We start from the raw sequence: 12,988 nt of genomic DNA, 5'->3' as shown, positions 1-12,988 counted from the left end.
TGAGACAAACAGACCAGTAGTGTGAGAAGGCAAGGCATAGCGTTTGCCTAAAGTAGGTACAGTTACTGGCCCACTGTTTTCAGTGTAAAAGGCATGTAATTTAAAAATAGCTTTCTGCTTACTTTTCATGAAAACTTCCAGCGCACTCCTTTCCTTCCTCAAGCCCCCTGCAACTGTCTAGTGTGCTTTTGGTGTGTGTATTTTTAGTATTGTCACAGTGGGTTGTGCCTCAGTTTTCAGGAACAGCAAGGCTGAACAGTAGTTCCTTCACTAGTTTGGAGTGATTGGGAGGGGGTGGTGTTATATGTGCATTTCAACTTACATAGTTATTTGGTTTTTTGGTTTTAATTCGAGCATGAGGATCCATTCAGGTAAATTACTTTTCTTGCAACTGTTACTGTAATGTCTTAAGGGGTTATAAAAGCTCTAGAATTAAGAGATATGTAAGCGGAAAAAGTTTTCATTACTGTTTTCTGTTCTTCAGTGTTCTCTTACTTACGGAAGGATGATGTACATTGCCAAGTACTAAGTAAAGCAAAAGAACAACTTTAATTTCTAGTTTTTAAGTGTTGGAAAGACAGATTTTTAAAAGTTTGTTTCATGCTATAAAATCTCCGAAGCAGCTGTATCATCTTAGAATTTTAATGAGCTGTTAAAACAGCAGTGAATTTATGAGAAACTACTCTGTTGCAAATAAGTATTAGCCACTAATTTCTTGTATTATTGTTTATGATGGAGAAAATAGCTTTGAAAACTTCATAAACCTAGCTTCATTATTTATGAAGTTTTACTGTATTTGGGTAGTTGGCTCATTAAGCAGGTGCTTCAGCACTGATTCTCAGGTTAGCAAATAGCTATAAATGTCAGTTTATTCTCTTAAACATCTTCTAAAGGGTACATTTTGTCACACTGTGGGAAACAGCTTATCAATAGGAATCATTACCTCTTATGTGTAATGACTATAAGATGTCAGTTATTCCTATATAACCAACTGTTTTTTTCTGGAGAAGCAGCATTTTTTTTTCTTTTTAGAAGCTACATTTTTTTTTCTTCTCAAATCCCTAGCTTCCTGTTAATGTTAGCTGTGTTTTCAGTATTGCTAGCACTTTTTTTAGATTTTGGGTGCATCATGACTTTGGTAAACTTAAGGATGAGCTCTTGGATAAAGTTCAAATTTGTATTAATACAGTTGTTTAGCTGGGTGTTTATTTGCATTGCAGGCTGCTTTGTATATGCCTGTAAAACACCGTTTTTATTGACAAGTAACAGTAACTTTCCCCTCTTCTGTGTTTCCTCAGCAGATGTAACTAAATTTCTGTTTAATATTAGTTAAATTATAGATCTGGTCTCAGTAAATCTTCTTGGGGCAGTCTTCTAGTAGCAAGTATCTAATGCTGTGGAGCAGAGTTTGGCTTTTTTAGGAAAAACTAAAACGCAACCTAAAAATTACTGTACCCTTAGTATGTTTCTTAGTGTGGCAAATGATACACTGTTAAGTCAATAGAAAGGTAGCAAGTTCAGCACTGTTGGGGTTTCTTTGCCAGATGATGAGATGGTGGTCCTTTTTTGCTGAGGCACCTGTTGGGAATTTAATAGGGCTTCTCAGCCTGTTGAATGTTTGAGGACAAGAGATACAGGTTTATTTTATACACAGAAAGTACTCCAAAGTGCAAACAGATAGATGATACAAACAAGGGCTTCCTTTCAAAGCAGTGAGCTTGTATTCTTTATAAATGAAGACACAAAATGAGTGGTTGATTAAGATGAATTAATGGAAATACCCATTATGAAATAATTTGTCATGAGATAATGAAAATTTGAAGACAGGCAGTAAGTTCACCATGATAATCATAAGTTACTTTGTCCTCTGCTTCACTTAAGGCCAAAAAATTCAAATGGGGAGGCTGCATACAGCTTACAGTGTTCTAAAGTACAGCTTTTCAATATATAAAGCGGGTTTATAAGAAAGAAGACAACTTTTTACCAAGGCCTATAGGGACAGGACAAGAGATAATGGTTTTAAACTGAAAGAGGGTAGATTTAGATTGGATATAAGGAAGAAATTCTTCACTCATGAGGGTGGTGAAGACACTGGAACAGGTTGCCCAGAGAAGTTGTGGATACCCCATCCCTGGAAGTGTTCAAGGCCAGGTTGGAGTGGGGGGTTTAGCAACCAGGTCTAGTGAAAGATGTCCCTGCCCGTGGCAGGGGGGTTGGACTAGGTAATCTTTAAAGGTCCTTTCGAACCCAAACCATTCTATGATTCTATGAAAATAGTTGTGGGGTTTTTTTTTTTCTTCTCATTTGTGTATTTGTCATGGGGAGACCAACACAGCAATTTTTATGAGTATGTCTGGTTTTTCATTTTCCTCAGCCCTTTACGTACAGGGAGCTGTAAAAATGCAATTTAGCTGCTATTGAACTATCAGTTTCAGATTCCCAAAATTGTAATAGAACATTATTTTATCATTTGTCCTTTATTAATATGTTGTAATATGCCTTAAAGTTCCAAACAACTCAGAAGTTGATTTTTTTGGGGTGCAATGCTTGCATTGTATGTATTGTGCTTGCATAGTAAAGATCTCAGCTGCCCAAACCAGTTTATGCCCAAAACTGGGGCTTATGGAGACATAAGCAGTGGATAAAAGAAAGGTGGTTTGGTTTTGAACAGCATATGGTAGTGAATAGTAGCAATATTATCAGACTGGATATGGGTATGCTCATATGCTCATAGCACAATGGGATTAGGTCCTGTTAATTCTGTGTTAATACATAAAATGAAGTCTACAGATCTTGAAGAAGTATGATTCTTCTGTTTGTTTAAAAAAAAGTCTGAGCTTTAGGGAATTAAAGTCCTATTTCTAGTTTTGTTGCTGACTTTTTAGATTTGGACAACTTTCAGGCTGCTGCTGTTTACTTGTGCTGCACTGGATATGAAGTCTTAAATCGTGTGTAATGTGCACTGAGGTTCTCACACAGAAAGAGCTAGAGAAGTATAGAGGATGGCTGTCAGGTGTTCTGAAGATTTCATTTGTTGCAGATAGATAGAGTGTCACCTGCATAAACAGTAAGGTTTGTTAGTCATAATAATGTGACTGAGGCATGTCTGGCTCACTGATGGGATGACTGCTAATCTCAGCCATCTGATTTAACTAATTCAAAGCTTAATCCTTTTGAAACCTACAGTGAAGAAGAGGAGGAACTGGCACAGACATGACTACACAGAGTTGGATGATGGTTCCAAACCGGTGCAGGCTGGAACACGGACCTTCGTTAAACAGCTGCGGGCTCGCTCTTTCCCAAGGTACAGGAGCTTACTTACACATTTCAGCGAAAAAAATAGAGAAGTGTTGTCAGCTGAGTGTATCTTAGAGCAGGCGACTAATATTTCTCTGCTTCAGAAAATGAAGGTCGAGGATGACTTCCTTCTCCTTTAGAATCCCCCCATCCCTGTTTCAGATGGATACATTTGCCTTTTCATGCATTAGCTTGCCCTGTTCAGTTTTGCACTGGGGTATGTTGTCTGTTGGGACTGCTGCAGGGTGATATGAGGGGTTTGAGTTTTTGTGGGTTGGTTTGTTTTTGTGGGGGAAGTAGCAAGAGTGGTTGGTTTTTGGTTTTCTTTTTTGTGCCTGAACTGTCAGAATATTGTCTGTCTACTCCTCTAGCCGAGGAACAGTCCTCAGTTTCATTCCAAATAACAGAACATTTATATGAGCTGGTATCCATTCTCACATGCTTTAGAGGAAAGTGGAGAAATGTGGTCCTACTTTCATCCTGAGCTGTCTGTGATTGGCTGTCTCACTGAAACACAAAGACTTACAATTCTTTGAGTTTGTTGTTGTTACCAAAATGTACTTTAACGCCTTCTCTGAGAATTCCTTTTCCTGAGCCTCTTAAATTACTGCGTTCAGCCATATAGAAAGACTGTGAGTTCCCAGGTTATGCATGACAGTAAATGTTTCCTTGCTCATTTAGGTAGTTTTCTTTGTCTTTTAGTTAAGTGCTTAATGTAATAGTACTGGGCCCACTTCTTTTGGATTCAAATGTAGCCATTCCCATCTGTCCTCCCCCGAACTGTGACATAATTTTTTTTTCAGTAGTGCTTGGAGGATGCTTTTCTGCTGATATTCCATTATTTCTTCCACCAGTGCTGATGAAGTCATTTTGAAAATGCATGGAAGCCAGTTGACACAAAGATACTTGGAGAAACATGGGTTTGATGTTCCCATTATGGTTCCTAAATTAGATGGTCTGGGGCTCAGACTTCCTCCGCCAACTTTCTCTGTTTTAGATGTGGAACGTTATGTAGGTAAGAGTCACTTTGGAGTACTTACAAATGATCCCATCTGTAAATTAAAATAAACATTTGCATGATTGCAAGAGCTTCCAGGGTGCTAAACATATATTCTAAATTGTATTACTTCTAACCAGAAGACTAGCAGAGAGTAAAAGTAAAGCTGTGTTGGGTTTTTTTCCTTTTTTTTTTTTGTGTGTGTGGTAGATATGTGATAGGAGTACAGCTTTACTTTTCATCTTTCAAACATGTTAATTTTGGTGCAAGCTAAACATGGAATGCTGGGGTTTTTTCTGCTACATGTAAACCAATAAAGTATACTGACTTTTAAGATTGTTCTCTTTGTGAGAATTGAATGACTCACTCTTATGATTAATAAAGTTTAATCATTGGTTAGGATATTGCAAAACTTAATGTTTTGGGCTCGGTAAATTGGCATTTCTGAATTAAATCTTTCTTCCTGGAAAATTTCCTACCTTGGCTCCCTTTGGCGGGGGAGCTAGAGCTTCCTGAGGACCATTTCTTTCTTATTAGATCTCACGACACTCTGTTTGACTGATTGAAAAATCGCATGTAAGGGTGCAGTACAGAGAAATAGAGACTGAGCCAACTGCAGCATGAGATTTCCTGTAACATATAGTGCAGTTGAGAAGTCTGTATATGTCCTTGTCTGTGTTCTTGTGATAACCTAATATAATGAAGTGTGCTGAAAGCAGATTTTCTGTCCATCAGCATTTTACAATGGAGGAAATACGTAGTATATGGAATGTTGTTACCATTATGATGATTATAAACAGTAATATGTTCTGCTTTAAAGTGTAATTATCGTTTTGATACTTCTGAATCCTTTCTTTTGGAATACTGCCTCTTCAGATTCAGAGAGAAACTTGGTCTTCTCATTCTCATACGCATATTTTGACCTGCCAGGTTCCCCAGTTTAGGGAAAAAATTGGAATGCCACAGATTTACCTTTCTATTATTGGAATTAAAAATAAGAAAACTGAATAAACACTATTCCAGCTGGAATTTATCAAGGTGATACTAACTTGCGATTTAAAAGAATTACGTTTATAATGTACATCTAGATACATTCCAGCATTCCAAAATTAATTGTCAAACTTGGCTGTTGTATAACTAAATGGACATAAAACAATTGCTGATATAATGCTGTTGTCAGCCCTTTCTCTTGGCTTAAGGTTGCTTCTTGCTTGTCTAGCTCTACAGATATATCACTTTAAAATATGCGATGTGTAAACCAATCCTTGTCTTGAGAAATGAAACACGCTCATGACTTCATTATTCAATGAAATTACTGTGTGCTTAAAAGTTATGCATGTATATAAGGAGGGTGGGGGTGAGCTTGTAGAATGTTTGCAAAGGAGTACCTTCATAGTTTTTAATGTTAAAAACTTACCAATGATGGCACAATAAACTTGCACTAAACGTGCAGTTTCCTAAAAATTACAAGCTGTGAGCAGTAGGATTTCTTATTTGTAAAGAATTCTCAGTGGTCCTTGTGTTAAATATTCAAGTGCTGTGGTGATGATTAATAGGAAGAGTGAGGAATTAGATGTGCCTTGATAACTTTCGCTGTCCTAGTCTTTCCAATTGCAGCCACAAACCCAGGTTTTTGTTTGTTTTTTTTTTGTAAAACTGGTTGCAGTCATTCTATACTGCTCTCTTTCTTTTTGGTTAACCACAGGAAAGGGGATTTATTTTTAGAGTGTTTTCAGTTCTGTCCTTAACTGATTATAGCAATTAAAGTTAGACCTAATAAAAAGTTGGTTTATACTGATCTGTCTCTGTTCCAAGAGAATGCTGGTAGTGATGGAGTTTTTGTGCAGAAATGTTTTGATAAAGGCTACAAAAAGTTAAGTTTCTCTTAAACACCTTAATTGGCTGGTTTTTATCTGTGATAGGTTTAAGAAAGTCATCCTATTTTTCACAGGTGGCGACAAAGTGATAGATGTAATAGATGTAGCAAGACAAGCAGACAGTAAAATGAAGCTCCATAATTATATTAAATATTTCACAAATCCTGACCGACCAAAAGTGTTGAATGTGATCAGCCTGGAATTCTCGGACACGAAGTGAGTATTGACTTCAGTTCCTTGAACGCAGGAAGTGGTTTTCACTAAGTTGAACAGTATGTGTAGGAATATAATGTCTGTAAGTGGGAAAGATAAGAGGCTGCGTATTTTATGTAGACAGCTACTGTGATGTAATGCGGGTCTAAAACATTTTTATTAATTCATAAGTAATAACTTTGTAGGAAACAAAAAATTAAATCTGTCATTTAAAAAGAGGTATGCTTACTCTTGATTATATTTATGGTTCTTTTTTGTTTGTTTTAAAAGGATGTCTGAATTAGTGGAAGTACCAGATATTGCCAGAAAGCTTTCATGGGTGGAAAATTATTGGCCAGATGATTCTGTCTTCCCTAAGCCTTTTGTTCAGAAGTATTGCTTGATGGGTGTCCAGGACAGCTATACTGATTTTCATATCGATTTTGGAGGAACATCAGTTTGGTACCATGTTCTCTGGGTATGAAGGCTTCTTGATTTACGACTGTGCGAAATGAAATTTATTCAGTGTGCAGCTTTTTGCCATGGCATTATCACCTGTTTAGAATTATCACCTGTATGAAATTTTGTGCTTAAAAAGCCAGGGGAGGAGCATGAAAGTGAATGACTGATTGTTGGTGTTGCATTTTTATGCTTTTATTTTAGCATGCTCTTGGTGACTTCTAGACTATAATTGGTTGACTGATCATTTTAGTACACTGGTAGGTGATATAGTGAGGTTTTAGTATGAAAAAACGACTTGAATGAGAACCATTGACATACTGAACTTTTTATTCTTGCAAACTTTCATCATGTATACATCATAGAAGAGCGAAAGTGGTTCCATCTTATGTTTTCTCATTTGGCATGTGTGCACATATCCGTAAATTGTTTATAAAAGCTGGATTTTTTTAATACTCCAATGAAAAGTTTTGGTTGGTTTCTTTGTTTCTTTTACATCACAAGACACCAACTGGTTAGCATACTATTGACTAAGTTTTTGATGGACTACAGTTGTGAAACACTGGGGCGAGGAAGTCCCAGCATTCCATAGTGGAAATGTGGAATACTTACCATTTAGATCAATCTGTTACTTTATTAGGAATGACTCAGAGGTTGTAGTATGCCTCTAGGAGGACATTCATTTATTTATTTGATATTTTTGTTTAATAGGGTGAGAAGATATTCTATTTGATCAAGCCCACTGATGAAAATTTGGCTCTGTATGAGTCTTGGAGTTCATCTGTCACCCAGAGTGAAGTATATTTTGGGGACAAGGTTGACAAATGTTACAAATGTGTTGTGAAGCAAGGACACACTTTATTTGTTCCAACAGGTAAGATTTTACCCTTAATACTAGGACTTAGGATGTATAATCACCCAGGGTTGTGTTATCAACATTTGGTCTCTCCTAAAATTTTGGATAAGAGAATAATAAAAAATTCAGAAATTTTGATTTTCAAAACAAGTAATTAGCTTTTTAGATTGCCTGACAGTAATAACGCTTGTCAGGGAAAGAAAGGGTGTTTGTTACCCAAGTATAAGACAACAAATTAAAGCTTAATTTGGATATCAGGGAAATAGTTCCAATTCATAGAACACACATTGTTCACCATTTGGTAGCTATCCAGACTGAGTTCTTATCTTAATTTTATAAAACAATTTTGTTTTTACAGCTTTTGAATATTGTAAGACCTACTAGGCAAAATTATTACAAAAACATCACACAGACTTCTTATGCTGTAGGCTAGAGGATTAAAAATAAAAGTTTTTTGTTTGTGGGTTTTTTTAATTTTTTGTTTTCTGTCAGCAGAAAATCTAAACTGTGGTTGAGCCTGTGGAGACTCTCTGAATCAAAATGAAAGTGTCCCTAAATAAAACTGAAGAATATATAATTGAATTTATGTGTTCACTCCTTTTATTAAAAATAAAAGTATATTTGTAGATATAGTTTATGAAACTAGAGTTCAAAAATTAATTTCAGCGGCTTCCTTTAAAAATGATAGAGACATGGTCTTTTTCTGATTTTCCTTAACAACATTTTTTGTAGCTGTCACATAATAACATCTGATAAATTGCAGGACATTTTTAAGAAACAAGAAACACCAAGCAATTAAACTTATTTATCTATTTAAAAAAACACAGAAAAATCCTCCAAACAAAACACATACCCCCCCCAAACTCCCAAATACCGTAAACTTAGAAGTCTGTAATAAATCAAACCATATTTTGCCAATAAAGCGAGTGCCAGTTAATTTCTTGTATTTTCACTTATCCAGCCCATCCATATAAATACTTCTTGTTGCTTTATTATTAAAGATTTGTACTGGGCACTATCTTCTTTTTGCGGGGGAGGAAGCTTTAAATACATGAAGAAGGAAAATGTTGCACGATTCTACTTCTGGAATAAGTCTTGAGGGTTTTGTTCAGTACCCTTATTCTGTCATGGACTTCCTAGAATCATAGAATTGTTTAGGTTGGAAAAGACCTTTAAGATCATCCAGTCCAACCATTAACCTACACTACCAAGCCTACTCTTAAGCCAATCAAGGGTAGACTAGACTAAACCATGTCCCAAAGTGCCACATCTACACGTTTTTTGAACACTTCCTAGACTACTACATTTTTCTCATAGCTCAGTTCTCTACCTGCAAGCTTTACTGTTTACTGTTCTAGTTCATGGCTTGTGCAGAATAAATACTACAAGGTAAGGAGCTATATATGCACTTAGCATTTCTGAACACCCAGAGTTTTTTAAAACGATATATTTTTGGCAAGAGATTACATTAATTTTCCATTTATCTAAGTGTAAGGTCATACATCTGTGAACAAAGAATACAGAATTCCAGAATGAAGAACTCTATTGCGACCCATGGATCTTTGAAAATAGTTAACTGCTTCCTAAGTAATCAGCTAAATCTGAGCTCTCACTATAATGTGGCCAGAAAGAAAAAGTGTCATAAAATGATAATTTCTAATGTGTACATATATTTGTGTGTGTATATACACAAAAAATGGTACTTCTTAATGTAAATGTGTGTATACACGTGTGTGTGTTTATACACACATACATGTTCATACACATATGATGGAGTATAGTGTAAGAACTAATAAACTAGGTTTCAAGGCAGGTGTTTAGAAAATGGGAAATTCTGTAAGACTGATTAAAGGCTTTAAAAAAACCCTGACCTCTACTGAAAGCCTCTTTTGCTGTTCCTGCTTGCACTGATGCTAGCGGATGTCATAATTATTTTATAATCTCTGAAATGTGTTCAGTGTGATTTAAAATTAATCTTGCATGTAGATGTATAGCACCTACTGGGAGGCTCTTGAGAATTATTTAAATATTATGCAAGATATTTTGTGTGGCCTACACCAAATTTTCTTGCCTTGTTACATAGACCTTGATCAAAACTACAGCATAAAAATAGCAAGTAGGAATGTAAAAAAAAAAAAAAAAATCCTTTAGTTGATACAGGTATGCCATAAAAATCCTTGATGTTGATGCAACAGTGAGGAGGCTTTCTTGTCAGTTTTATCAGTGTCTGGGGAGATGTGTGTTTAAAGGATTGAAATACATGTATTCCTTGGAGAGTCAGAGGTATTCATCTACTGTGATGATGATGATAAGAGTGGAAAAATTGAAACCATATTAAGAAATGCAAAATGCAACTGGTAATACAAGGCAATCTTCATTGCACTGCACTTCTCAAAGAACAGAAGTAAAACTGAACAATGTATAATATTAATTAAAAAAAAAAAAACCCTTAGGTTGCATGCACCATTGTATTCTACATTCTCTCATATACCATTCTGTAACTTACTTCCTTCCCAGGCTACATAGGAGGCATGTTGCTTAGTCAGCTTCATGGCTAGGTTTCACGTCTTTTAACGTGTGGTACCACGACAAATGGAACTGGTTGTTCTTAACTAAATTAGGGCACTGATATAATGGTAGTTTGCAATATATAGTTGCTTCTGATTTGGTCTGATCTTGTCTCAAGTTGGGGAGCTTCCTGTGTTTGTACATCTTGCCTGCACTCAGCCAAACAATGAAATAATCTGCAAATGTGTGGCCAACTCATCTTTTGTCAAAAGATCACCTGTATGCACGCAAAATCAGAAAAAAAATCTTGAAGGAAGAAACTCTATTTGTAGTTTATTTACATTACAGCTGTACTGTATAAATTTTAAAGGTTACTGTTTTTAATTGGGAAGCTAATATCATATGTTCTTTTGTGTACTTGAAATTTTCCAGTAGTAGTCAGCCAGATTGATAGGATAATGTTGGCCATGCTTTGCCGTGTTGAATAGTGGAGTTCACAAGGAGAATATTTCAATTATGTGACAAATTTATATAGTCAGAGTGCCTAAACTGGGTTTTCAACTGATAATAATTTCACTGGAATTTAGAATAATTAATGGAACTACTTCTGAATTCTTATTTGAGAAACTTCAGTATTGCTAAATGACTTCTTTATGTTGTACAAACAGCTCAGTTACTGCAAGCAACATGTACACATTTAAAGTAATATAATTTCTGTTTTATTTTTATCACTTTATCTTTTGTTCAGTATGTTTTTCCTGACTTGCTTATTTTTGTTGATTGGAGGGAAAACTTTTGGGAATTTTTACTTGAGAAATCACTGGTGGTCTTGCATTACCCCCGCCCCCCATAAAAAATGTCTTAATCTTAACTCCTTCAGAAAACTAGAGTTCCACTAGATTTCTGAAACACTGCAGTTTACATGTTGTTAAAATTTAATTACTTGTTCCCGGCACAGCATGCAAATTTGTTTGCTTTTTTGTTTCCGGGTACAGTGTTTTTACTTATATATGTATTTAAAAACAGTCTTAGAATAATTTATATGTATGAATTAACCTTCAGAATCTGTCATTTCAGGCTGGATTCACGCTGTGCTCACATCTCAGGATTGTATGGCTTTTGGAGGAAACTTTTTGCACAACCTCAATATTGGCATGCAGCTCAGGTTAGTCTCAGCTCGTCCTATACCTTTTCCTCATTAAGTAGGATATTCTTTTAATAGATATTTTTCTTCATGCTCTTAACCAGGATCAGCTCGGTACAGGCTCTCAAACAGACAATAGTGTGGCATTTTCAGTTAGACTGTATCAAGCACATACTCTTATTTCACTTCTGCAAAGTTTGTTTCAAAAGCAAAATGAAGGGTATGCAAGAATTTAAGTGAATAAAAGGAAAAAAAAAAAAGAAAGAAAAACTCTACTTTGGAGATTAGTGTAAGCGAGTAAAACAAAACTGAGCCAAGCCCAGGTGTGCAACACTGAGTTGAAATGAGCATCCTCAAGTCAGCATTGCTCTAAGGGCAGCTGTATTTAGTTTTTGTCCAAGATGTGGAGCTGTCTTCTAAACATATTGTTTTTATTTATTACAGTGGAATCCTGATAAAATTCCATCTGTTAAAAGATCACACATTGGGTTTGTATCCTAGTTTTATGAAGTCCAACTTTATTCTTAGAAGTGCCGCAGTCAAACTTGATAAGGTCAGAGCCTGGATGAGACCAGAGTTCAATCTTGTCTGTGGTCTTGTTGGGATTTAACTATGTGGTACTTGGCTTCTTTTCTTTATCATGGCCATGGTTATTTTATTTTATTTTGGACATTGTGTCAATTTGAATGATTACATAGTTGAATAGTGAATTTGATAATTAAAATATTCACGTTTTGTGATATTTCTATTTATTCAGGTGTTACGAAATGGAGAAGAGGCTAAAAACTCCAGATCTTTTCAAATTTCCTTTCTTTGAAGCCATCTGTTGGTTTGTGGCCAAAAACTTACTGGAAACATTGAAGGGTAATCCTTGTTTTGTTTTAAGAGATATATGTGTATCTGCACCTTTTTTTTTTTTTTCCTTTTCTCTCTTCATTGATAATGGAGAAAATTATACTGCTGTTGTGTGAACAGAGTAAACATTTTAAGCTGGAAAACCAGGCTTGAATTCCTTTTTTTGGAAAAGTCAGATTATTTTTTAACCAGATTTTAGTGAATGCTGCACTGTGACAGTTCTAGATCCAGCAGTTCTGGGTTTCAGTAAATGATCTTTCTGAAAACTACTTTGATTAAAGGTTTCTATGGTAACTTGTGCTGTGCAGAAATCTTAATGCACTCGGTGATGCATGTAACTAGCACTTTGTAGCAAGCTGCTGGAACCTTTGAACTATTTTATTAGTGTTTTTCATCCAATGCTGATGATATAGGTGGTCAATGAAAATATTCTAGATTATCAAGACAGAGTATCTGAGATCATGGCACAGTGCAATTATACTACCAGCCAAATAGGATTAATTTGCCATTATCTGAAGAGATCTCATTAAGGAAGATAGAAACTTATGTCAGTGGCATTGGTTTTTCACTCAGGCTTCTTCCATATCATTTAAGATCTTTGAGTACCCTTTGGTAGCCTTTTTCTCTTTCTTTCAGGAAATGACTCTGTAAATGATCCCACTGTCTTAGATCTGTGTGTTTTTTCTTGGTAGCTTCACAGCTGAAGGAAGAGGTTTTCTTGCACTTCTACAGTTTTCTTTGACCTTTTCAGTCAAACTATCTGTTGTCTTCTGCTCTTCATTGTGAACAAACAGCCAGACCGG

The 12,988-nt window shown here is 35.7% G+C and overlaps 1 protein-coding gene across 3 annotated transcripts in view; it reads left to right on the top strand.

The window, feature by feature from the left end:
• Positions 1-12,988, top strand: part of KDM7A (lysine demethylase 7A) — a 74,990-nt gene that overhangs the window by 33,010 nt on the left and 28,992 nt on the right. For all 3 annotated transcript variants that reach the window (XM_075725619.1, XM_075725691.1, XM_075725545.1), the window contains exons 3-9: positions 3,187-3,304; positions 4,152-4,312; positions 6,246-6,387; positions 6,655-6,841; positions 7,534-7,696; positions 11,264-11,351; positions 12,088-12,194. In XM_075725619.1, the coding sequence (XP_075581734.1) occupies positions 3,187-3,304; positions 4,152-4,312; positions 6,246-6,387; positions 6,655-6,841; positions 7,534-7,696; positions 11,264-11,351; positions 12,088-12,194 (966 nt within the window). The remainder of the gene's footprint in view (positions 1-3,186; positions 3,305-4,151; positions 4,313-6,245; positions 6,388-6,654; positions 6,842-7,533; positions 7,697-11,263; positions 11,352-12,087; positions 12,195-12,988) is intronic.

This window comes from Pelecanus crispus, chromosome 1 (assembly GCF_030463565.1).
Source record: "Pelecanus crispus isolate bPelCri1 chromosome 1, bPelCri1.pri, whole genome shotgun sequence".
Taxonomy (NCBI): Eukaryota; Metazoa; Chordata; class Aves; order Pelecaniformes; family Pelecanidae; genus Pelecanus; species Pelecanus crispus.
This window is presented reverse-complemented; position numbering and strand designations above follow the sequence as displayed.